Below are 24566 nucleotides of genomic sequence, written 5' to 3'. Positions count from 1 at the left end.
TATTTCTGTGCTTTGGGAAAGAACCAGAAGTTGAATGACTGAGACCTTGAAAACAAGACTCCACAATTCATTGTCATTTCCTGGCTCACTACTGACCACCTTCCTTCCCTCTAACGTCTCAGTTTTGACCTGATACAGAGACATGAGCTTGTCTACTGTGAAAATAATTTACTCAGAACTTCGGGGTCCATTTGTGCTTTTGAAATCACCTTTGCTGTGTGAATTCATGAGTATTCTGCATAAATAAAGGTTGAAGTCTTAGAGCTTACTAGTTAACCTGGGATGAAACATTTGAAAAATAAATAGAATGTCTTTCCAACTTAAATGTTTAGCAGTACTATATTATCTCGACAAGTAGAATTTAATAAATAGGGAAAGAATTTTTATTTTAACTTGTTTTGCTGTTTTTATAAAAAATATTTGAAGAAAAAAGTCAAGGTTATTTCTTGTTATACTAATCCATGCAATGTTGTGAGCCCTAAAGCAACAGGGTGTAAGATTTTTCAGAGTAGATCATACCTTTTTTTCAAACTCCTTTGCTTTAGCTTTGAGTTTATTGACCTGAGATTCTGCTACCTCTGCTCTCTCTTTGACTTCATTCAGCTCATATTGCTGCTTCCTATACTTGGAAAGGTATTGATTAGCTTGAGCCTCCTGCAAAAATGGAAAACACAGAAAGTTAGGATGCTGCTATTCCATCATCATATTCTCTGCTTTGAAATGAGAGACTTGCAAATGGAAGGGACACAAACTCAGTCCTAAATGGAATATGTTGTTTCAGTGTAAGACACACAGGTAGGACTTAAGAGTAGGACCGGAGGCTGCAGAGTTGACTCTGAATTAAGAGCCCTTACAACTCTTCCTGAAGACCTGGGTCTGTTTGCTTGTTTCTTTCTTTCTTTTGATATTTTTGACAGTTTATATATACTGGTGTTTTGTAGGTTGTATCGCCAAAATATGAGGTGTGGTGATTCTTCTGTGGTAGACAAAAGTTTTACCCCCTTCCAACTCTCAACCATAGTTCGTACCTCATATGGTCAAATGTTGCTCTTGACTCCTGATTAAAATTCAGAAGCTTAACCAGAGATGAAGTGCTAGTAAGGTATTAATATCTGCTGAAATACTCGGTAAAAGTTAAAATGTGAATTAACTACCTTTAAAATAGTGTGTGAGAAGCATTCTTTTGGATATGAGGATTGTCTCACAGAGTGTTTGAACTTCCAGTGAGTGAAATGTTTTGAAACAACTTGAGGCAATAAATATTAATTAATTCCCACAAGAACAAACATGTGTTTAGATAAAGAAAATGGGAGAACAAATCTTTTTGGACTTTTGACCATTCAAATGAAAACATCTCACTGTTCCACCAAAATAATAGTATTAAATAAAATGACAGTGATTGTAAGTGGTTCTGTTTGTCTTTATTTTATTGCTTGATGGTCAGGGTATATGCTGGAATCCAAATCAGAACTCTGTTTGTTCGTTAGCCACATCTTCCCAATGTCTCAAGCTTTCTTGTTGGCATTTAGGCTCTGTGGGTTTTTGAGGTTTGAAGATTGACTCTTGTTTACCTTATTAGGAAGTGGTCAGCCCGTGAAGACAGATCTAACCTGATTATCACTTAGGAAGGACCCCTGAAGATTTTGTTACCGGTGTCTCAAGAAATAGGAAGCCATCTTAAGGTTGTTGTTACCAAAATGTCGAGCAGTGGGAAAGGTGAGGATGCCTTTCTGGGTTGGGGATGCCCAGACAAAAGGGCAGCTTGTGCACAAATGAGTTAACATGGAGGACAGCTGCAACTGGGTATTTCTGAATACATGCATGGTAGCTCACAACTACCTCTAATACAGTTTCAGAGGATCTGATGCCCTCTTCTGGCTTATGTAGGCACCAGAAAAGTCATATAAAGATTTACATAAAATCTTTATATAAAAATACATGCAAGCAAAATGCTCATACATTTAAAGAAAAATGAAACCAGGAACTTCTTTTTAAGAGTGAAAACTGAGACCCATTTTACAGCTGTTATCCCCTGGAAATTCAAAATTGGTGTTCCTTTCCACCACCAAGTACAGGTAGTATAACTTTCACATTCTTGTATACTAAAGCAATCACAATTAATTGGTTTAAAGTCAGAGTCAAATCCTAACCTACCCCTGGGTATAAGTGGCTGTCCTTTCAAATTATGAACCAATGAGTAATTTTTGGGCATAGCACCAAATCAATAGATTCAGACCCCTCAAAATATTAGTAGGTATAAACTGACACCTTCATGCAGTACCTAGGCTTTAATATATTACTTTAAGGGCTCTGTGGAATATGGAAAAGGTAAGCTGAGACCAGTAAAAAGAGATAGCAAAGGAAGATAAGAACATGTCAATGGTAGTGGTTTTCTTTATGTCTTGTCCAGATTCATCAGAAAAATATATGACATATTGTGTTGATTGTGTTCACCCAAAGTCTAGAGCTTTAGGAGTCCATGATGAAACCTTGCAAAATTTCCCAGCGCTGCATGACACATTGATATTATTTGGCTCATTTCTGGTCCTACATAGGCTTGAGTATAGCCACCAGGTAAAGGGAGAGAAGTACGGTTTCTGGAAAGGAAAAGCAACACAATTTTCCTTCCCCACCCCCTCCTATAAGCCACAGTGCTAACTTACATAAAAGCAGAGGAAGGGCAGATGTGATGTCCAGATGGCTGTCTCTGCTGAGCTGTTTCCCAAGCTCAGAGCATTAACCAAAAGCAATGGCTGGGAAATCCATGATGCTGCAACTGGCACTTACCGCTGCTTCCATTTGCTGTTTGTAACTCTGCACTTTCAGCTGAAGTTTCTCAGACAGAGCCTGCATCCTATTCAGATTTTTCTTATCTTCTTCTGCCTAAAATGGATAGGCATGCATGGGAAAGTCATTTGAAGGATCCAGCCATGCACATTGAATGTATTCTCACATGAGGAAGTAAAGGTTGGGAATTTTTTGTAAGTATTATCTGACAACGGTGTTTTTAAAACTACATTAATCTCTATTCATCCTAAGTTTTGAAAAAGTAATGAATGGCTCTGCGAAATGGCAACGACTTGTCTCGTGATCTTTACAGCATCCTGCCAGCCTTTATTTAAATGGAAGTCAAGACCATTAGGTTTGATATATCCTTCAACATTTTCATTCCAGATAAGCTAAACTTGCCCGATATTGCTTTCTAGGAATAAAATTTAGTATTACACAAGCTATTTATGTAAAATGGAAAGCCAACTCTGTCAATCCAAGCAATTCAACACCTGAACTTCTGAATTGGTCCTTGGCTTCATGTAATAAACTATAAAAGCCAAGTTCCTCGGAATTTTGTCATGGGCTTCAGCAAAGATGGTGAGGGAAGGTCTATAAGCTGTGTGGATCTCTGTGTGGCCATCATCCTCAACTCTGTCATTGTCTAGACTTGAGCTGGAGAAAGGAGGCATAGGGGTGTGGGTTTCCTCAATAGTTCTTCAGGGAGCCTTTTACATTCTAAAAAAGAACATGTTGAAGGGACTCTTCATGCTCCTGGTCCTCTTCCCACACCCCTGGTAACACTGGAGTATTTTCATTTCAAAGCTGTTAAACGTTCAAAGAAATAAAGTACCTCAACGGTCTTGTACCCTATAAAGATTTGTCACTTGTATTGGTTTAATAAATACTGATTGACCAGTAGCCAGGTAGGAAGTATAGGCAGGGTGACCAGAACAGGAGGATTCTGTAAAGAGGAAAGGCTCAGTCTGCAGTCATCACTCAGATGCAGAGGACACAAGATGAGAACACCTCATTGATAAAAGGAACCAAGCCACATAGCTAACACAGACTAATTAAGATGTAAGAATTAGTTAATAAGAAGCCATAGAGCCACCAGAGGAGAAAGACGCAAACCACCAGCCAGAACCTTGTTGGTAACCCACAAGTCTATCGTAAAATATAAAATGATAGAAAGGGGTTAAGATATAAGAGTGAGCTAGAAATATGCATAAGCTATTGGCCTAACAGTATAGCAAATAATATAGTTTCTGTGTGATTATTTCAGAATCTGGGTGGCCAGGAAATGACTCCCCCGACAAATGGTGCCAATGTGGACAGCTATATCCACATAAAACCTGAGAGAGCTTGGGAAGTAATTCTAGACATAAAAGAGCAGATTTAAGCATGGCTTCTTGGTAGTTGCCTTTTCTCGGGTGGGCTCTGTTTGCTAGAGGCAAGCACGTCTCATTTAAGAGGGGCTTTCTGATTCAGCTTTAGCTGCAAATACCTTGTAGCTCTTTTAAGAGCTTAAATGGTGTTTATAAATAGCTAACAGCATGCTTCTTGGTGGTGGCAGGGACCTTGAACTCCATAGAGTTCTCGCAATAAACATGGCTCCTGCCAGTACTTCTGCCATGAAGCTAGACTCTCAGAAAGCTAAGGAATGGGGTGGATTCACCTATCAAAGTCACGGCTTTAATCCTAGCCATATTGCTTAGCAAATTAAAGACTCATGTGGTCAGAAAAAGAGAGATATACAGTAAAGATAGATTCAGATAAAAAAAAATTCTAAATGCTTTACAGTGTGTTTAAAAATATATGAATGCTTGGGAGATAAAATAAAAAGGATAAAGTCCTTAAACAAAAGGAAAAAAGAAAGTAGTAGCGGAATACACCTTTAATCCTAGGACTTGAGAGGCAGAGGCAGGGGGATCTCTATGAGTTCAAGGACAGCCTGGTCGACAGAGTAAGTTCCAGGACAGACAAAAAGACAAAAATACATAAAGAAACCCTGACTCAAAAAAAAAAAAAGAAAAAGAAATACAGCTTAAAATAGAGGCACGTAAAGATTGAAAATGCACAGAGAATCTGGATACTGTGTATTATTGTGTTGTCTTCAAATTGTTTGATGGTGAGGAAGGAGCAACAGCTGATAAAAGACATTTGATTATAAATGCTGCTAGATTAATCCAACATATATATTTTGAAAATGCCTTGACTTCAAATTTTAAGTCAAAAGATATGTTACTTTGGAGACAAGGTTTTGTTTTGTTTCTGCAGGAAATGAGAGGTGGTAGATTCATTCTGAGTTAAGAAAAATCAGGTTTGATCAAGGCAGACCACCTGAAAAATCTTCAATAGGAGTAGATGGCTGAGATGATCTAACATTTCAAAGGACCTCTGTTGGAGTTTCCTCTGAGTTCTACATTCAGAATAGCTTCAAGAGTGCTGGGTGAGATGATCAAGCCTCACAGAATATTCCATTCAGGACCTGACCATAATCTTAAATTTTCTTTAGGTCCCCATAAGATTATCAGCACCCCCCAATCAGCAGGAAGTAGCCTAGAAAACTATGCCCACATTCTAAAAATGGATTGTGAGTGTTTGTCTTTGTTTAGAGTGTTGGTTACAAGTTGTTATGTATAATGGTTAAGAAAAAAAAAAGCTAAACAAAGGAGATTAGATTCAGAGTTCTTGTATTGAAAAGAAAAAAAGGGGAAGTGTGCTGTGAGACAATCTTCTTATACCCTGTAAAGAATTGTCACTTGTATTAGTTTAATAAATGCTGATTGGCCAGTAGCCACACAGGAAGTTTAGGTGGGGCAACCAGAACAGGAGAACTTTGGGAAGAGGAAAGGCTCAGTCTGCATTCATTACCCAGATGTAGAGGACGTAAGATGAGAATGCCTCACTGACAAAAGGTACCAAGCCATGTGACTAACAGACAAAAATTGTGAACTAATTAAGATGTAAGAATTAGTTAATAAGAAGCTTGAGATAATAGGCCAACCAGTTTATAATTAGTGTAGGTCTCTGTGTGTTTCTTTGGGACTGAATGGCTGCAGAACTAGGCATGACAGAAACCTCTGTCAACATGAGACAGATTTAATCAAGTTGCACTCTGTGCCCATCTTTTTACTAGCTCCAGTTTACCTCTGCTATCAGCTATTTCCTCCAGAGACATTAAAGCCAAGTGTCGGGCTCAGTCACAGGTTGGTATACAATAGTGGTAAGACTTCTTAAAGATGGGGTCTAAAAGAACATCTTGGGATCACTGGAGGTGTAATCGGCAAAGGAGAAAGTGGATCCCAAACTCCTTCCTCTTACTTTTTCTGGCTATAAGATTAGTAAATTTGTTGCCCTATATCCCCCAAAGCAACATAAATGAAATCATGGCCAAAACTATGGCTATGGTAAACCTTTTTTAGTTACATGTAGATTAACTAAGGTTCTTTGGCATGATGATAAAAAATGACTTTACAGTGTGACATTGGTCCTTCTATACCTAATAAAAATTCCAGTGTAAACAGGATCATCCCCCCCTGTATCCCATAGCATTCTGCCTGCTTCCCCTTATATCGGTTTAGCTAAGCTACTTATAACACCTGTAAGTAGCCTCCGTACCAAAGTACCATCTGATGCTATACAATTTACTACTAATCTTAAGATTACTCAGTCCTAGTCAGTGGGCTGGCTTCTGACTGGGAGAAGATCTTTACCAACCCCACAACTGACAAAGGTCTGATCTCCAAAATACATGAAGAACTCAAGAAACTAGACGCTAAAATGATAATTAACCCAATTAAAAAATGGGGCACTGAACTGAACAGAGAATTCTCAACAGAAGAAGTTCAAATGGCCAAAAGACACTTAAGGTCATGCTCAACCTCCTTAGCGATCAGAGAAATGCAAATCAAAACAACTTTGAGATATCATCTTACACCTGTCAGAATGGCTAAAATCAAAAATACCAATGATAGCCTTTGCTGGAGAGGTTGTGGAGAAAGGGGTACCCTCATCCATTGCTGGTGGGACTGCAAACTTGTGCAACCACTTTGGAAATCAGTGTGGCGGTTTCTCAGGAAATTTGGGATCAACCTACCTCTGGACCCAGCAATACCACTCTTGGGAATATACCCAAGAGATGCCCTATCATATGACAAAAGCATTTGTTCAACTATGTTCATAGCAGCATTGTTTGTAATAGCCAGAACCTGGAAGCAACCTAGATGTCCTTCAATGGAAGAATGGATGAAGAAAGTGTGGAATATATACATATTAGAGTACTACTCTGTGGTAAAAAACAATGACTTCTCAAATTTTGCATGCAAATGGATGGAAATAGAAAATACTATGCTGGGTGAGGTAACCCAGACCCAAAAAGAAGATCATGGGATGTACTCACTCATAATTGGTTTCTAGCCATGGATAGGGGCCACTGAGCCTATAATTTGTGATCCTAAAGATGCTAAATAAGAGGGTGAACCCAAGGAAAAACATATAGTTATCCTCCTGGCTATGGGAAGTAGACAAGATTGCCGGGCAAAAAATTGGAATCTTGGGGGTGGGGTGGAATGGGGGTGAGGGGAGATGGGGAGAGAAAAGTGTGAAGGAGAGGATGGGGTGAACTTGGGGAAACGGGATGATTGGGGATAAAGGAAGGTTGGATAGGGGAGCAGGGAAGCACATATCTTAGTTAAGGGAGACACCTAAGGGTTGTCAAGAGACTTGAACCTGGAGTGGCTACCAGGTGCCCAGGGCAATGTCCCTAGTTAGTTCCTTGGGCACCTGAGGATAGGGAACCTGAAATGACCCTATCCGATAGCCATACTGATGAATATCTTGCATATCACCATAGAACCTTCATCTAGCGATGGATGGAGATAGAGACAGAGACCCACACTGGAGCACCGGACTGAGCTCCCAAGGTCCTAATGAGGAGCAGAAGGAGGGAGAACATGAGCAAGGAAGTCAGGACCACGAGGGGTGCACCCACCCACTGAGACAGTGGGTCTGATCTATTGGGAGCTCACCAAGACCAGCTGGACTGTGACTGAAAAAGCATGGGATAAAACCAGACTCACTGAACATGGCGGACAATGAGAGCTGATGAGAGGCCAAGGACAATGGCACGGGGTTTTGATCCTACTTCATGTTCTGGCTTTGTGGGAGCCTAGACAGTTTGGATGTTCACCTTTCTAGACCTGGATGGAGGGGGGAGGACCTTGGACTTTCCACAGGGCAGGGAACCCTGACTGCTCTTCAGACTGGAGAGGGAGGAGAAGAGGAGTGGGGGGAGGGGGAGAGGGGCGGGAGGAGGGGGAGGGAAATGGGAGGCGGGGAGGAGGCGGAAAATTTTTTTTTCAATATGTAAAAAAAAAAAAAGCCAGGCGGTGGTGGCGCACGCCTTTAATCCCAGCACTTGGGAGGCAGAGGCAGGAGGATCTCTGTGAGTTCGAGATCAGCCTGGTCTACAAGAGCTAGTTCCAGGACAGGCTCCAAAACCACAGAGAAACCCTGTCTCGAAAAACCAAAAAAAAAAAAAAAAAAAAAAAAAAAAAAAAAGATTACTCAGTCCTGTATGATGAACATATAGGGCTCAAACAAGTTGGGGAGCTGAGCTAGCCTGGATTTTAAATCAAGTCCTTCCTGTGCTTTCATCCATTTATCCTAATTTAGAAGACTTATGAAATTCAGAATTCTATAACACTGTTTCCAGTGAATTCTAAAACTAATACAGAGCCAACTGCTAAGCAGAGAGACATAACAGAGGAGACTAATCAGATGACAGCTGAAAGAAATAGCTACAAGTAAGTGGGTGTTGATGCCAATGATGCTCATCCCACTGGAAGGGTAAACCCTTAGATGCGAGGCCTGAGTTCACATCTCCCCTTTCAGACTTTAACTGTAGTAGCCATGAATGTGTGTTGGAAGTCTCTTCTAGAAAAGAACTTCAGCTGTGAGAAGTGCAGTCACATGACAGCTTTTACTAGTAGGGATTTTTGGTCTCTGTCATAGCATTAGCACCAAGGCCAAACAGTTCTAGGCAATAATTGGACTAAGAAAATCTGGACTAAGTGCGACTACTGTTCTGGTCTTTTTGGCCCTACAGGATGCTCCTATTTAGGCAGTTTCAGCGCTAGAGAGTTTCTTAGCATTTACCCAGACCTCCCATAGCTACCTGAGGCTCTTTCTATCCCACCACTCGTTTCACACTTTGTCAGCCTGCAGTTGGGGTCCTATCTGTCACAATCTTCTTGGAGTTCATCTTGCTTTTCAGAGTTGTAACTGTCAGTGAACCATTTGTACTTGCAACACCAGTCTGACATCTGGGTCCTGAATAGAAGGCCCTACATGGTTATTTTACAAACTTCTGCTTCCCTGTCCCTAAAAATGATCATGCTACATTTTCACTAACTTGTGAAGTGTGAATAATGTCCATACCCAGATTCCTGAATACAGGAGGTCTTCAAGGCAAAGTGAAGGAGTTGAATGAAGGGTAGAGGACATATTGGGACAATCTTTACTTTCTAGACAATGAAGAGCTGCTGATCTTACATCTTGCATTTCTGGAACAGTTTTGTAGGCACTTACATTTCTAAATCCCAAAGACATAAAGAAGACAAATGGACAGTGAAGACAATCCATAAAATTATTTTAGAGTAAGATCAAGCTTGATTGCTTTTCCAGTGCATAATTATAGAATCTTTCCAGAGGAGTTTACTAGGAAAAGAGAACCATAGTTGTGTTCTTCTAAAAATGGCAATTTTTTTTTCAAATGACACCTGAAAATCTGAAAATGGTCTATCACAAATATACTGCCTGATAAGCCAAAGAGTATCTTGATGTTAGAGAGAAATGGACTAAATTGATTCAGAATCAACTTTGAATATTACTAAAATAGGTACTAATATCAAACAATGTAGGAAGCTTTTTAGAGCCTTTTTCAACTTACAGGGTCCTAAACTAACACACAGGGTACTGTTCAGGGGGAATCATCTGACTTGTAATGGAATGGGAACTATCAATGTACCATAGAGGCACTTGGAAAACAATAAGAAATGCACCCCTTTGAATCCCTGGGACCCTACCTTTAGCCAAAGGGTGTGTGCGAATAGAACAGCCTGAAAGCCACCTCACAAGAACACAAGTCAAAAAAAAAAAGAAAAAAAAAGAAAAAAAAAGCTCTACTCAAAACTAGGACATGAGAAATTTCAACATTGTTGAGGAAGAAACAAAATTAAACCACAGTGGATCAAAAATGAAATCTTCACGGCAGTGAAAATAAGAAAATTATAGGTTTGGTGCTTAAATCTATATTGAAACTGTTTATAGAAGAATGCAATAGGAACCATCCATGAACAAATAAAAAATACATTATCAGTAAATGATATTATAACTTCCCAAATGTAGTATAGGGTACCAAATGCCATTTCTCTAAGATAGTTACTTTTTTTTTAGCTACATCAACTATGACTTCCAGAGCTCATTGTTTAAAAGAAATGTCAAGCTCACATTAGAAAAAGAACCAGGTATTTAGTCAGAAAACAACTGTCTAAGGGTCTGGAGAGATGGCTCAGCAGTTAGGAATACTCTTTGCTCTTACAGAGGACCTGGGTTCAGTTCCTGGCACCTACTCAGTGGTTCACAACCATCCAGAGTTCTAGTTCCAAGGATCCAGAATCCTATTCACAAATCTTCAGGTATCAGGCATACATGGTACATATACATACATGTAGACACAACATTCAAAACACATAAAGTAAAAATAAATGTTTTAAGCAAGTGTCCACGTAGTCCATTATAGCTAAATTAGCTCCATTTGATACAACCATGATGCCCTGCTTTCTTACCAACACTGTGTTTCCTGCTGTAGGGAAAAGGTGTTGACATTTCTAATGACTTCTAGAATTAGAGTCAGGACCCAAGTCCCTGCATTAGCAATGTCAAAGGAGCTATACCAATGTGCCTAAAATGGGTTTGCCTTTTACCAGAGTAAGTTATATTATGCAATGTGAGAAGGCTAAAAGAAAATTTGGGAAATATGTACTCAACACTGTATGCAACAGTCAAGCACAAAAGAACCATTTGTTCAGCCGGGTAGTGGTGGTGCACACCTTTAATCCCAGCACTTGGGAGGCAGAGACAGGTGGATCTCCATGAGCTCCAGTCTGGTGAGTTCTAGGACAGGCTTCAAAACTACACAGAGAAATACTGTCTTGAAAAACAAAAACAAACAAATGAAAATCCTATTTGATCACTGACACACGGGTATGTTGGTGGTCAATGGAGTAAAAAAAAGAGCTATTTTTTTTCCACTGGGTGTGTGGCTGGAGAAAAGACAGACAAATGACCATTGCAAAAGAACCCTAAGATAATTAGCAGGCCATTGAAAATTTAGCAAAAGCTTTTGAGACCTCAACAAGCTCCTTAGAAAGTTTGAAACACTAAAGGGTTTACATTAACACAAAAGAACGTTCATGAGCATGATCTGCATATAAGCAAATCTATGAAAAAAAGAAACCAAGAAAATCACCATGGACAGGTTCATAAAAAGAGTTATCTCTCTTCAAGAGCAGAATCAGAAAGATCCCTCATGAGAGTATTCCAGAAGGATTCATTGTCATATGAGATGAAACTCCGTATATGTCATCTCTAAAGGAATTAGAGTAAGAGAAGATATACAAGCAGAAAGTACAGTAAGATACTTAACAAGCCTGACCCTGACCCTGTATGGGCCTAGGTCAATATGTATGTCCCTTCTCTTCCCGCCTCTCTCATACCATTTGTTTATGTTTTATGTTTGTTGGTGTTTTGCCTGCATGTATGTCTGAGTAAGGATATCAGAAGCCTTGGAACTGGTGTTAAAGATAGGTGTGAACTGCCAAGTGGGTACTGGGAATGTTTTTTCTGTTTGTTTGCTTGTTTTTTTTGCTTGCTTGTTTGTTTGTTTGTTTGTTCGAGACAGGGTTTCTCAGTTTAACAGTCCTAGCTGTCCTGGAACTAGCTTTTGTAGACCAGGCTGGCCTCGAACTCACAGAGATTCACCTCCCTCTGCCTTCCGAGTGCTGGGATTAAAGGCATGCACCACCATCGCCCGGTGGGTACTGGGAATTGAACCCAGGTCCTCTGGAAGAGCAGCCAATGCTCTTAACCACTGAGCCATCTCTCCAGTCCTTAATGTGTGTGTCCTAAACAACAAAATAATTTTAGAGAAAAAACCCTTTATAGACATGTATGAAAATATCATGAGACCTATTACTCTGTATAATTAATATATGTTCATAAAAGCAACAATAAAAATAGAAAAGGCTTTGTAAAACAAGAACAAAAATAATGGATCATAAAAATATAGTGCATATTTATAGTGTAATTGTATTCAGATATAAAGAAAATAAAACTTGCAGGAAGATGAATGGAGCTGGCAGTGTTACATGAGTAAGGAAACTCAGGCTCAGAAAGACAAACAACATATGTTCCCTCATATGCTTCTAACTGAGATACATATATTATATTCTATCAATCTGTGTGGATTGTGTGGAAGTCAAGTGTAGCTAAAAACCAGAAGAGTAGGATCGGGAACAAAGAGGCATTAAGAGAACAGGTGGAGAGGGTAATAGAACATGTCTGATATGAGAGGAAAGGGGAACAGGCAGAGTTGAAGGGCTGAGTGGAGTAGGAGCTGGTAGGTGTGTGGTGAAGAAGGAGGTAGGGAGAACCAACCACAACTATGTATGAAAATGCCATAACGGAACTGGTTATTGTGTATGATAACTAAAAATAAACTTAAAAAGAATATAAAAGGGAAAATATACAACTATACAATTGCTTAAAGATTGGGAATTACTGTGAGTCAAAATGAGTTAAAGTAATACATTACACTGATCTAAAGTTAAGCAAGAAAAATTAAAAATAATGTTTCATAAATTTATGGTAACCAAGATTCAGTATCTACAACACAGTATAACCAATATACTATAGTAATCAACATACTGATAAAATCTACAGCACTGTATAATTATATCCTGAACTTATGCATTCTCTCACCTAAGTAACTTCTGATTTATTAAGAGCCATAAATAATAGTGCCCTACTTATAAGGTATACCATTTTCAAGGTGTATCAATTTGAAACCCTTTCTTTTACCTTTTCTAGGTTTAGACATGTTTATAAACAAACATTTGACTCTATGAAACACTCTCTGCAGAACTACGTACAGAGATATGCTGCACAGGGTTTAGCTGAGAGCAGCTTCCCTGTGTATAGGCTGCAGTATCTGGGTTTGCAGTACACCGTTGATATTCACATCACCACTAAACTGTTATGTTTCCTTATGGAGCATCTCAGAATAGAGTCATGCCTTTAGGCAATGCATCAATATGCACATCCCAACTGTGTACTGGGAAGATGCTGTGCACTGGAAGGGAGAGCCGACAATGACCTGTGCTATCAGGGACTCTGTTCCACTAAAAAGAAAAAGCAAGAGCCGAATGTAGTGACACAGCCCCATAGTCCCAGCTCTTGGGAGGCTGAGGCAGGATGACTGCTGGGTACACAAGTTACAGGCCAGCCTTGTTAGCATAGCAAGTTGCCAACTCCACTGCAGAGACTGCAGGAAAGAGGAAAGCAAGCGTGTAGATGATGAGATATGTCATTCATTTAGCTGCACATTGCTCATGTGTAGGAACTTGTGCACCTTCTTTCAGTTATTGACTTCAAGTCAATGTTAAAGTTAGATTACAGATAAGCTCCAGAAAACTTTCTCAAAGAAAACCACATTTTAGTATCGATGTTCTCATCTGGGCCCAGAAACAAACTTTTCAAAGGAGTGGACACGTCTCCAACCCAGTCCATGCAGGCAGTGGGGAGGTGACCACCCCTAGTGTGTAGCGGTCACTTCTCTTTCATGTTCTCACTCTGGCTTTCACATGAAAACCTCTTTCTCAAAGTAGTACTAACACTAAGCATGGAAAAACAAAGATGGCATAGTTTTCACTTCAATCGTTCCTTTCTGGCTCTCACTATGAGCTCTGGAGATGGATAGAGCCAAGCCCTGGATAGCTCAGACAATGCAAGAAAATATCCACTGCTCAGAGACAGCTGCAGTGTCCAAGAAGACCACTTCTGGCTGGAAGGTACACACTGCTGCAGGAGAAACCTAACCAGATCCCATAAGAGTGTTTTCCTGGAGTACCTGATAGGTCAGCTCTTTGATGCCTCGCTCCAGTCTGCGAACTTCCCGCTGGGCCTCTGCACTGCGCCTGGCTTCGCCTTCCAGTTCCCCTTCCAGGTCCCGCACCTGTAACAAACCATGACCTCAGCCTGCATTCTGGTAACATACATTCTGGTAACAAGGTTGCCATACAGTTACCCAATGGAGAATTTACTGAAGGAGTGAAATAGTCAAGGGAAGATAGGCCCACTTTTTTTTTCTGGTAGTGAATAAATAGGACAATCTTTCTGGAAAAGAACCATCAACCAAACTGGGGCTGTTAACCTATGTGAACTCATAAAGAATGGTTAAAATTCTTGGCAATGTGAGAGACTAATTTAAAGAGAGAATGTGAGCCTCTCGTCTTTCACTGCAACATAGCAAAATCGTGTGTGTGTGTGCACACACACGCATGCATCTATGTGTCCTGTGTGTGTATGTCTGTTCTATGTGTGTGTGTGTTGTGTGTGTTCTCTCTGTGTGTATATGTGTCTGCGTGTGTGTGTCTACATGGTATTCATGTTTGTGTGTCTGTGTGTGTGCCTGTGTATCTCTGTGTCTGTGTGCTCTGTATGTGTGCTCTGTGTGTGTTGTATGTGCTCTGTGTGTTTGTATATGTATGTGTAGCACAGCTGTCTGTCACACAGCAGTGTTGAAGATCCTGTACCACACACCCTGATCTCAAGCTCTTTTCTCCATGTTCCCCTCAGACTCTGGATCGTACCCTGAGTCTGTCATGTACATGTCACATGCAGACCTGAAGCCCTGCTTGGCAGAGAAGTACAATAGGGAACATCCTGTGCATAGAGTCATGCAAGTAAAATGACCATAATATTCACTGAGAGGCGTGCCTACTGTTCACCATACCCCGGTGCCAGAACAATGGAGAAAACACACCCACAGCTCTCCTGTGAACAAGTGTACTTTCTCATGATGGGAAGCAAACTAGAGCGAGTGAAACAGAGCGTGTGGAAAGATTTCAACTACTATGGAGAGAAGTGGGCAAAGAGGGGCCACAGTCTTGGTTTGGGAGGCTGTAAGTGGCTGCTTCCGCTGATGGGACATTCTCCCAGATATCCCTATGCAGCATTCCATGCCTTCTTGACCAAAATGCCCCCTCTCCATGACCATTTTAAAACTGAGGGCTGGCACCCTGAGGCATGGGTGGGCTTCTTCAACTTGATCTCCCAGGCTGTCATCATCTCCTGCAGCTTCCTAAGCTAAACTTCTACCCTCTTTGTTCCTCCACAGGAAGGTGCAACAGGGCAGGTAGGTTAGCAGGTGTGCAGCTTCCTCATGGATGAACCATCACTACATCTCTCTGGGCATTCTGGACATGCATCCATGAGGGACTCACACAGGCCGACAGAACTCTATTTTTAAAAGGATGTGTTTAAGGTGTTCTGTTTTGTTTGTTTTGAAATGTAATTAGAGCACCTCACAGTAAAAGGTGCCTGACCAAAAGGAATCCCAGTTGCCATGTGTTTCCACTTGGTCTGACCTTGCAATGTAGTTCTAAAGAGTAATGATTACTCTGTGGGCATGTCCTTCCCAAAGTCCATGAGTCTGAAACCTAAACTCCCAATTTTCATGTGTATTTGGATGGAAAGCCTTTTGAAGGTAACTAAGATTAGATGTGGTCACAAAGGTCTGACACCACCTCCACCCCCAGCGTGATTAATGACTTTAGTAAGAGTCCTGTTTGCTGTTTCTTGCCATGTGATGCCCACTTCTATGTGACACTGTAGCAAGAAGGCCAAGGTTAGAAGCTTGATGTTATTGGACACTAAGCATCTGAGCCAAATAAAATTTTATTCTTTATAGATTATCTCAGAGACTGTGCTATAGTACAAAAAGTTGTTGAAAACAAGGATATGCTAATTATACTTTTAAGCCTTTAATTTCTCAGTATCATCTGGTATCAGCTCACTGCTAGTTATGAGTATGATGGTTTGACTTATAATGATCCCCATAGGCTCATAAGGAGTGGCACTATTAGGGAGCGTGGCTTTGTTGAAGGAAATGTGTCACTGGGATCAGATTATAAGGTTTCAAATGTTCAAACCAGGAGCAGTGTCACTGGCTCTTCCTGTTGCCTGCCAATCTAGATGGAAAACTCTTTGCTCAAGCACCATGTCCGCTCACTGCCATGCTTCCCACCATGACAATAATGGACTAAACCTCTGAAGTTGTAAGCCAGCCCCAGAGAAATGTTTTCCTTTGTAAGAGTTGCCCTGGTGGTCATGGCATCTCTTCACAGCAATAAAGCCCTAAGACAATGAGATAAGATAAATATCCTGCACTATTAAATGGGTGATCGAAGTACCATTATAATTTTTTACTTTTTAAAGGGAATAACACGTTTAAGTGCCTTTCCTCTTAGAGTAAACTCTTGGTTCTTACCTAAGTTATTGAATAAATATCATATTCATCTTATTACTATTTGAAATTGTTATTTTGTTTCTTCCAGGATGCAGATCCTGAAAAGTTAACCATGCTCCAAAGCATGGCCCACACTCATGGACATTTAAGCAGCACTAAATGGATTCAGTGAGCATTTAAAAGAAGGAGAGAGAATACCCATATGAAGTTGGAAAGAGAAAATGGAGGACAGATAGAGGAGTAATTGGAAAGAAGGAGACGGGGTGGATTTGATGAAAATACACTATTATATGCATGCATGAATATTAAATGAAAAAAATTTAAAGTTTTTATTTTGGGACAAAACATGCAGTTTGTTTTTTTTTTTTGCCTTATTTTGGCTTGTGAGTTTTGCTTGTTTGTTATTAAGACATATTCCACAGGAGTTGTATTAAAAGGCATTATGGTAAAGGTCATTGGGAATAATTCTTTGTATATGTTTTATGCATGATATATATCTAGCTGTTTTTCTATTAGTATTAAGATTTTAAGGGTGGATGGGGTTTGTCTACTTGAATCAAACTTTGCTTTTCTTTGATTTGAAACATATAAAAAGTTATATGATTTTTTCATCAAAACATCAAAAAAAGTACATTGCAAAGGTCTAACTTCCATCTCTTTGTTTTCTTCCTTGGGCTAATAATTTTTTTACTAGTCTTTATCCTCCTATTTTTTGAAAAATTAATCTTTCATGAGCAGAAGATTATAAATAGTTCATAACAGTTTTACTTGCATTATCTTTATATTATTACTCATGATCTCCAGAACATATTTATGAGACCTTCCTCATTTCTTTTTAATCAACACAATTGTTTGGGTAGATCATGTGTCTGGATTAATATTTCATTGCATGGATGTATGGAAATGAGCAAAAGAGTGCACACCACTTTTCAGAGGCCCTTGAGAACCAGTAAATCCCAGCAGAATGTTCTTCCAACTTTTGTGAAGTTTACTATATGCATATACATATGCACATACATATACATATATACTATAGGCATATACATAGTCACTGAAATTGATTCAGGAAGTTTAAAAAGCCCATTTTAATAAATGCTGTTAAGTTCCCGGAAGGTAGATTCCACATCATTTGTGCCAGGCTTTGTTGTTTCTGCGCTGAGTCTTCCTGGATCATGGATATGTTTCATCTCTCCTTTCTTTAGCTGTGAAACAGGCATTCTCTTTAAAGAAAATGACAGGAACACTGGCACAGAAACAAGACTGCAAGGATGTGTTTGGATAGAGTGAGCTGCCCTGCCCTGTCTGCATAGAGCCTAGAACTGGTGTGGTGAGTGGGAGAAGATGCTTCTCATCCATCAGTAAGAGGGAAGACAACTTTCATCCAGACCCAGAAAAGTGCTATTGGCTGACCCAAGGTCAAACAATAATGTATTCAGAGCAGACACTCAGAATCTGCAAGTGCCATTAAACAAAGTGATGAGGTGTGATGTTCCAGGACATTAAGGCCTTGAATGGAGATTGTTAGGCCCCCACAATTACCCAAGCAAACTCCTACCCTGGATTCCAATTTCTGGATTGCCTTTTTGCTCCCCAGCACAGCTGTCTGTTCCACTTCATCCAGCCTTTTTTGCAAGTCTTTAATTGTCTGCTCCATATTCTTCCTCATCTTCTCCAAGTGAGCATTAGTGTCTTGTTCTTTCTTCAGTTCTTCTGACGTGTTGGCTGCCTAAGAAAGAGACAAGAGGGACTGATGAGATGGCTCAGTGGTTAGGGAACTCGCTGCTCTTGATCTAGCCCAGGCACTATTCCTGGAAGTCATGCTGGAGCTCCAGCTTCAGTGCATTCAGTGCCTTCTTCTGACTTCTGTGAGCACCAGACACACATGTGCTTCACACATGTGTAGGCAAGAATCATATGCATAGAATAAAGATTTGCAAATCCTTTCAAAAGAAGAAGAAAGGTGGAAGGAAAGTGGCTTAGATGATCCTATAGGTAGCTCATATTCCAGTGAGCTTTAGCTTCTGATCTCATGGGGGAAGGGGACGTATGCTTGGCCTCTGCACATTTAATCTCTTTCCACCCAACTCTCTCTAATCCCTGATTCCCTAGGGTTTTGATCAAATCTGCCAGTAGACACTGAAGCAGCCATGTGAAAGAATGGAGTAAGAATTGTTAGGGAAAAGCCTAAAAGGACATGTCATGTATATAAGATAGAACACATCTTGAAAGCAAGATGACTAAGTAAAGCTATGGCTTTTAACTAAATAAAGTATGAGAGGATATCTGTAACTAAGTAGAGTTAGCTGCTGTCATATAAGGTACCAGGAAAAATGCAATAAAATACCTATGAAAGTATGTATCTTCTGATTTGCTGCTGTAAACACTTTCAAGTTCAAAGAATTTGATAGCAACAGACATTCTCTGTACAAATAATCTGACACAAAGAAGGTTAGCTGTGAATCCTGCTTTGGGCTTTAGCTCTATGTACAATGTCTTAGCTTCTCAATATGATTCAAATTGTTTCCTCTTTTGTGTGCTTAAGTCAGGAATAAATCTTTCTGTCTATCTGGTTACCACTGCATATGGTTTCGGTACAGTAACATCAGGAGCTAATATCCTTAAAGATTGGCACCAAATGGGAGGGTTAGATAACTAGAAATGTTTCAGCAGGAATTGTTGGATCTCAGGCACTCTGACTTTCTGATGACATTATAGTTTCTTCCCACTCGTGTTCTGTCCAGTGCAGTGACATTCACCATGAAGCCCTCACCATTCCGTGGTTAGCACCATGCCTTTGAAACTCACAGAACCACAAGCTAAATCAACCTTTATTCTTTATAAAGTTACCTGATTTCAGAAGTTTTCTATAATAACAAAAATTCATGACTAAAACAGCGAATTAACATATGTTTAGATAATTTCTTGTTGCTATGAATATTTGACAGAAACAGTTGTTACGGGATGATAGATGTATCATGGCTCATGGCTCAGAGGAAACAGGGCCACATGGTGGAAAGACATGGTGCCAGGAACAGCTTGCAGCTGTGACATTGTTAGACTGGTGGAAAACCTCTTCTGGTCAAGAAAATAGACTCTCTGACCTGGGAGGAGGCTTAATGCTCCATGTAGGTGGAGGCATCAGTCACTTAGCCAAAGGAAGAACCCTGGGAGGGGAGGGTTTACCTTAAACTATGATAAAGAGATGGGCAGGAGAACTTCCCTTTAATTAGATACTATGTTTTTTCTTCTCAGACTCCCTGCTCCAAGGCAGTAGCTAACCACACGATAGACATGTAACTTCATACATCTGCTCATTTTTCTGAATTACCCAGAGAAGCATCATTTCCCCTTTTCTATTTTTTTCCTAAGCATGCTTTCCTTCAAATTTTGGGTTTCCCCAAAATTTAGGGCATTCTCATTCTTTCTCTAATGCCTTCCCCACTGTTATGTGGCTACTTGTCTGTCTTGTGTCTGACCTCCATGCCAGCTTAAATGGCATATTTTTTTCCACTCACCCTCAACTCCTCTCCTCTAGATGACAGAATTTATAGCTAGCCTGCCCTGCAGGTTTTCTTTCAAACTCCAATAAAATTGTGCTTGAGCATCATGTGAGTCTATTTTAAACTTATTTTAATTAATGATGCTAAGAACCTCCAAAGTGGAAAAAGAGATAGATGCCCACTGTGTCAGCTGCAGCAACTTAAGAGGCTGGTTACATCACTTCAGCAGTCAGGAAGCAAGAAGATTGCCCAGGATGCACACCTTCCAATGATCTCTTATTACAGCTAGACCGCAGTAGCTAAAGTCTCCCAGCATCCCAAAACAACACCATCAATTGTGCACCCATTGTTCACATGCATAAGTGAAACTGAGACACTCACCATTCAAGCAATCACTTCCCTGAAAAGTAGGATCACTCTTTATGTAAAATCTAGTTGAAAGTTCTGTCTCCTCAGTTCTCACAACTTTTTGTTGTTGTTGTTGTTGTTGTTGTTTTATTTTGGTTTTTCAACACAGGGTTTCTCTATGTAACTTTGGTGCCTGTTCTGAAACTAACTCTTATAGACCAGGCAGGCCTCAAACTCACAGAGATCAGCCTGCCTCTGCCTCTGCCTCCCAAGTGTTGGGACTAAAGGCATGTGCCACTACCACCTGGCTTATCACAACTTCTTAAGAAAGAGAAGGACCTTCCTTTCCTAAAGCAGGAATGTGGTGGTGCTGCATGTAACCACACTTTTGGTAGACTAAGGTAAGCAGAGGCTGAAATCATGCTCAGGTCCATGTAATATGCCACAAAATTTCTAGTCCGTGGCCCTGAACATATAAAAATCACTTCCTCCCCTCCAATAACTCTTTCTCAATAGCACTGTTCACTTGCTATCTTTTTGATGGAAGCATAACACCTGCCCATAGCGGGTGTATGACACTGGCAACTTCTTGAGATCAGCAACTAACCCTGAATTTAGTGCCATCTAGGAAAATACCATCAACAACAATTTTAGTTTACACGTGAATAAGGTACACAGCCACAAACACTGCCTTTCTCATCTGCTTTTGCTACCTCAGTAGTAGTACATATTGGTTTAACCATCCTTCTCACCATCATAAAACCATTGCATACCCAAGAAAAATGAAAATCTGTAAGGAAGCATTGGGAGAATTCTTTCTAGACACCAGATATATTGACTCACAGCTGAAAATAGCTAACATAAAGAGAAAGACTCTTGTTTTTCACAGGATTTTACTTTTAGTCATTCATTCACTCCTTCTCATTGCCAATGCGGTTTAGAAGACAACAGCCAACTGGCTTAAGTGTTCTGTCTAAGGGGGAAGCCACAAGATCAGCTAACCTCTTCCTGACTGCATGGGGAATCAATGCACTCCACCTGGGCTGCAGCAGGTTCTGTCTCTGATCTATAGATCTAGTGAACTCTGGAGGACAGAAATGAGTAGTCAACGGGCCCACCTCAGCAGCTGCCTTCCTGGCATTTTCTTCTGCCTTTTGACACCTCTGCAGCATCTCTTCAGCTTCCTTCTGCATCTGAGCAACATCAGCCTGCAGTTTCTTCTTCTGGCTGAGGAGACCTGTGTTCTAAGGAAGGACAACATTCCAGTTAGAAAACCTGAGACCATCAATGCACAAGCAAGCAGCTCTGGGTGGGAGAAATTTATCATGGTCAATCATATGCAGCCCCAGGTGGTAGTTTGGGTGCAAAAGGCATAGCAGATGAAAGTGTTTCATTTAGAACAGCTATTCTCTACCTGTGGATCTCAACCCCTTTGAGGACAAAGGACCCTTTCACAAGAGTCACCTAACACCATCCTACATGTCAGATATATACATCATAATTTTAACAGTAGCAGCAATGGGTATCATCTATGGTTGGGGTCACCACAACACGAGGAACTGTATTCAAGGGGCACAGCATTAGGAAGGTTGAGAACCACTGCCAGGAGAGAAGAAATGGAATCCTGAATCAGAAGGAGGTGACTCCAAATAATCCAAAGGCCAAATCGGGGTTTAGTTCTTAACTTATCAAAGAATGCTTTTTCAGTGTGATAGAAAGAAGTATCCTGGAGCAGAAATTGGAGTTGCCTGCAGCCACCTGGAGGATTCCAGCATGCTCCTGCAGGAACACCAATTCCCCTCTTGTCTACCTGCAGAGAGGAGGAGATGGGAAAGCAGATGACATAAAGTTCAGCCCCTAGGATGACATTAAAGGGAGAACTTTGTGCTCTGCGGCCACGCTGCTCCAGTTGCTTCCTGATTGTCACACTGGAGGCCAAGGCCTCTTTGTTTCGTCTGCCCTGTGTTTGAAGTACAGCTTTTGTGAGCATGTGAAACCTTAGCACAAAGAGCGGGTGTAAAAAGCATGGGCTTCCCACTTTCCCTTTCTCCTTTCATTTCATCCTTTCCCATCGTCCTGCCACTGTCTGCTAGTTATTGCCTTTCTTGGAGCAGATAAAGCCTTGGACAGAGAAAGAAGGTATCCCAGGCTCACAGCATCATCAAAAACACCTCTCTCCATTCTGTAGAGGGGCAGGCCTGGGCTCTGGAGGATTTCCAGTGCCTTCAGTGTGGCCTGGGGGGATTAAGTCTATTTTCCTAAAGTGTCTTACGGGTGCTCATTGCACATAACTTCATAGGAGCTCTCTCAGTCTGAAGGATGGTACAAGTCTAAACACCGGTTTGATTGTGTAGCAATCACTTCAGCTTTCTCAGGGAGATGACCATGAACACTCCTGCAGGCTAATGCCTTCCGGTCTCCCTGCTCCCATTCTCAGAAGGACAAGAGGTAACGTATCATGTGCAGAGGATCATTTGTGTAAGTTATACTCTAGTGTCTAAGAGAAGCCCATGTCTCCTGGATGGATGCTGGACATGGCATCTTGGGTCTAGGGGAAGCACCTAAGAGTTGGTCGAGCCTCCAACTGCTGCAGAGATAAAGATCTCGTAGGTCAGTGTGAGATCCAAGGACTGGAACTCTCATGTTAAAGTTTCAGAAACTGCCCTGCAGACCAAGGCCTCATCACCAGAGTGTCGTCGTTTGCTTCCCTGCTGCTGTGACACAACACTGACCAGAACCAACTTGGGGAGGGAAGGTTTTATTTCAGCTTATACCATCAATCACTGAAAAAAGTCCAGGCAACCTAGAGGCAGGAACTGGCACAGAGGCAAGTCATGAGTGCTGTTTATAGGCTATGGCTTGTTCAGTCTGCTTTCTTATTCAACCAGTACATACAGCGGGATGTGCCCTACTTTATCAGTTATTAATCAAGAATGTGCTCCCACACACTTGCCTATAGGCCAGTCTAATGGAGGCAATTTCTTTTTTATTGATATATATTTTTTCTCTACTTCCCTCCCTTCCTCCCCACTTCTCCTTCTACCCTCTCCCGTGATTCCTATACTCCCAATTTACTCAGGAGATCTTGTCTTTTTCTACTTCCCATGTAGATTAGATCCACATATGTCTCTCTTAGGGTCCTTTTTGTTGTCTAGGTTCCCTAGGGTTGTGAATTGTAGGCTGGTTTTTCTTTGTTTTATGTTTAAAAACAAATTACAAGTGAGTACATATTATATTTGCCCTCCTGGGTCTGGGATACCTCACTCAATATAATGTTTTCTAGATCCACCCATTTGCCTACAAATTTCAAGATGTCATTATTTTTTACCGCTGAGTAGTACTCCATTGTATAAATGTACCACATTTTCTTTATCCATTATTCGGATGAGGGACATTAAGGTTGTTTCCAGGTTCTGGCTATTACAAATATTGCTGCTATGAGCATAGTTGAGTCCTTGTGGTATGATTGAGCACCCTTTGGGTATATATCCAAAAGTGGTATTGCTGAGTCTTGAGGTTGTTTCCTAATTTTCTGAGAAAATGCCATATTGATTTTCAAAAGTGACTGTACCAGTTTGTACTCCCACCAACAATGCAGGAGTGTTCCCTTTACCCTACATCCTCTCCAGCATAAGTTGCATTAGTTGTCATCACTGATTTTTGTCTTGGCCATTCTGACAGGTGTAAGATGGAATCTCAGAGTTGTTATGATTTGCATTTCTCTTATGGGTAAGAATGTTGAACATTTTCTCAAGTGTCTTTCAGCTATTTTAGATTCATCTGTTGAGAGTTCTCTGTTTAGGTCTGTACCCCATTTTTTTATTGAATGAAAAAACAATACTCAAATTAATATAAAAAAGCAAAAAACTCAGGACAGCCAAAACAATTCTGTACAATAAATGAACTTCTGGAGGTATCATAATCCCTAACTTCAAACTCTATTACAGAGCTACAGTACTGAAAACAGCCTGGTTCTGGCATAAGAACAGACAAGAGAACCAATGGAATTGAATCAAAGACCCGATATCAATCCATGCAACTAGGAACTAGGATTTTTGACAAAGAAGCAAAAAATATAAAATGAAAAAAAGAAAGCATATTCAACAAATGGTGCTGGCATAACTGGATATCAACATAGAATCAAAATAGATCCATATCTATCACCATGCACAAAACTCAAGTCCAAATGCATCAAAGACCTCAACATAAAGCCAATCACACTGAACCTCATAGAAAAGAAAGTGTGAAGTATACTTGAATCCACTGGCACACGGGAGACCATTTCCTAAATATAACCCCAGTAGCATAGACACTAATAGCAACAATTAATAAATGGGACCTTCTGAAACTGAAAA

General features: G+C 40.5%; 1 protein-coding gene across 1 annotated transcript in view; it reads right to left on the bottom strand.

Annotated features, from left to right (window-relative positions):
* Nucleotides 1-513: 513 nt before the first annotated feature.
* The window catches only part of Myh15 (myosin heavy chain 15), a 129694-nt gene continuing 105641 nt past the window's right edge, over nucleotides 514-24566 (bottom strand). The window contains exons 36-40 of the mRNA XM_057765443.1: nucleotides 21330-21455; nucleotides 17919-18089; nucleotides 13964-14068; nucleotides 2788-2883; nucleotides 514-654 (exon numbers count right to left, since the gene is read on the bottom strand). Of these exons, the coding sequence (XP_057621426.1) occupies nucleotides 514-654; nucleotides 2788-2883; nucleotides 13964-14068; nucleotides 17919-18089; nucleotides 21330-21455 (639 nt within the window). The remainder of the gene's footprint in view (nucleotides 655-2787; nucleotides 2884-13963; nucleotides 14069-17918; nucleotides 18090-21329; nucleotides 21456-24566) is intronic.

This window comes from Chionomys nivalis, chromosome 3, assembly GCF_950005125.1.
Source record: "Chionomys nivalis chromosome 3, mChiNiv1.1, whole genome shotgun sequence".
NCBI classification, from domain to species: Eukaryota; Metazoa; Chordata; class Mammalia; order Rodentia; family Cricetidae; genus Chionomys; species Chionomys nivalis.
Note: the sequence above shows the minus strand (reverse complement) of the source record. Positions and strands in the feature narration are given on the sequence as shown.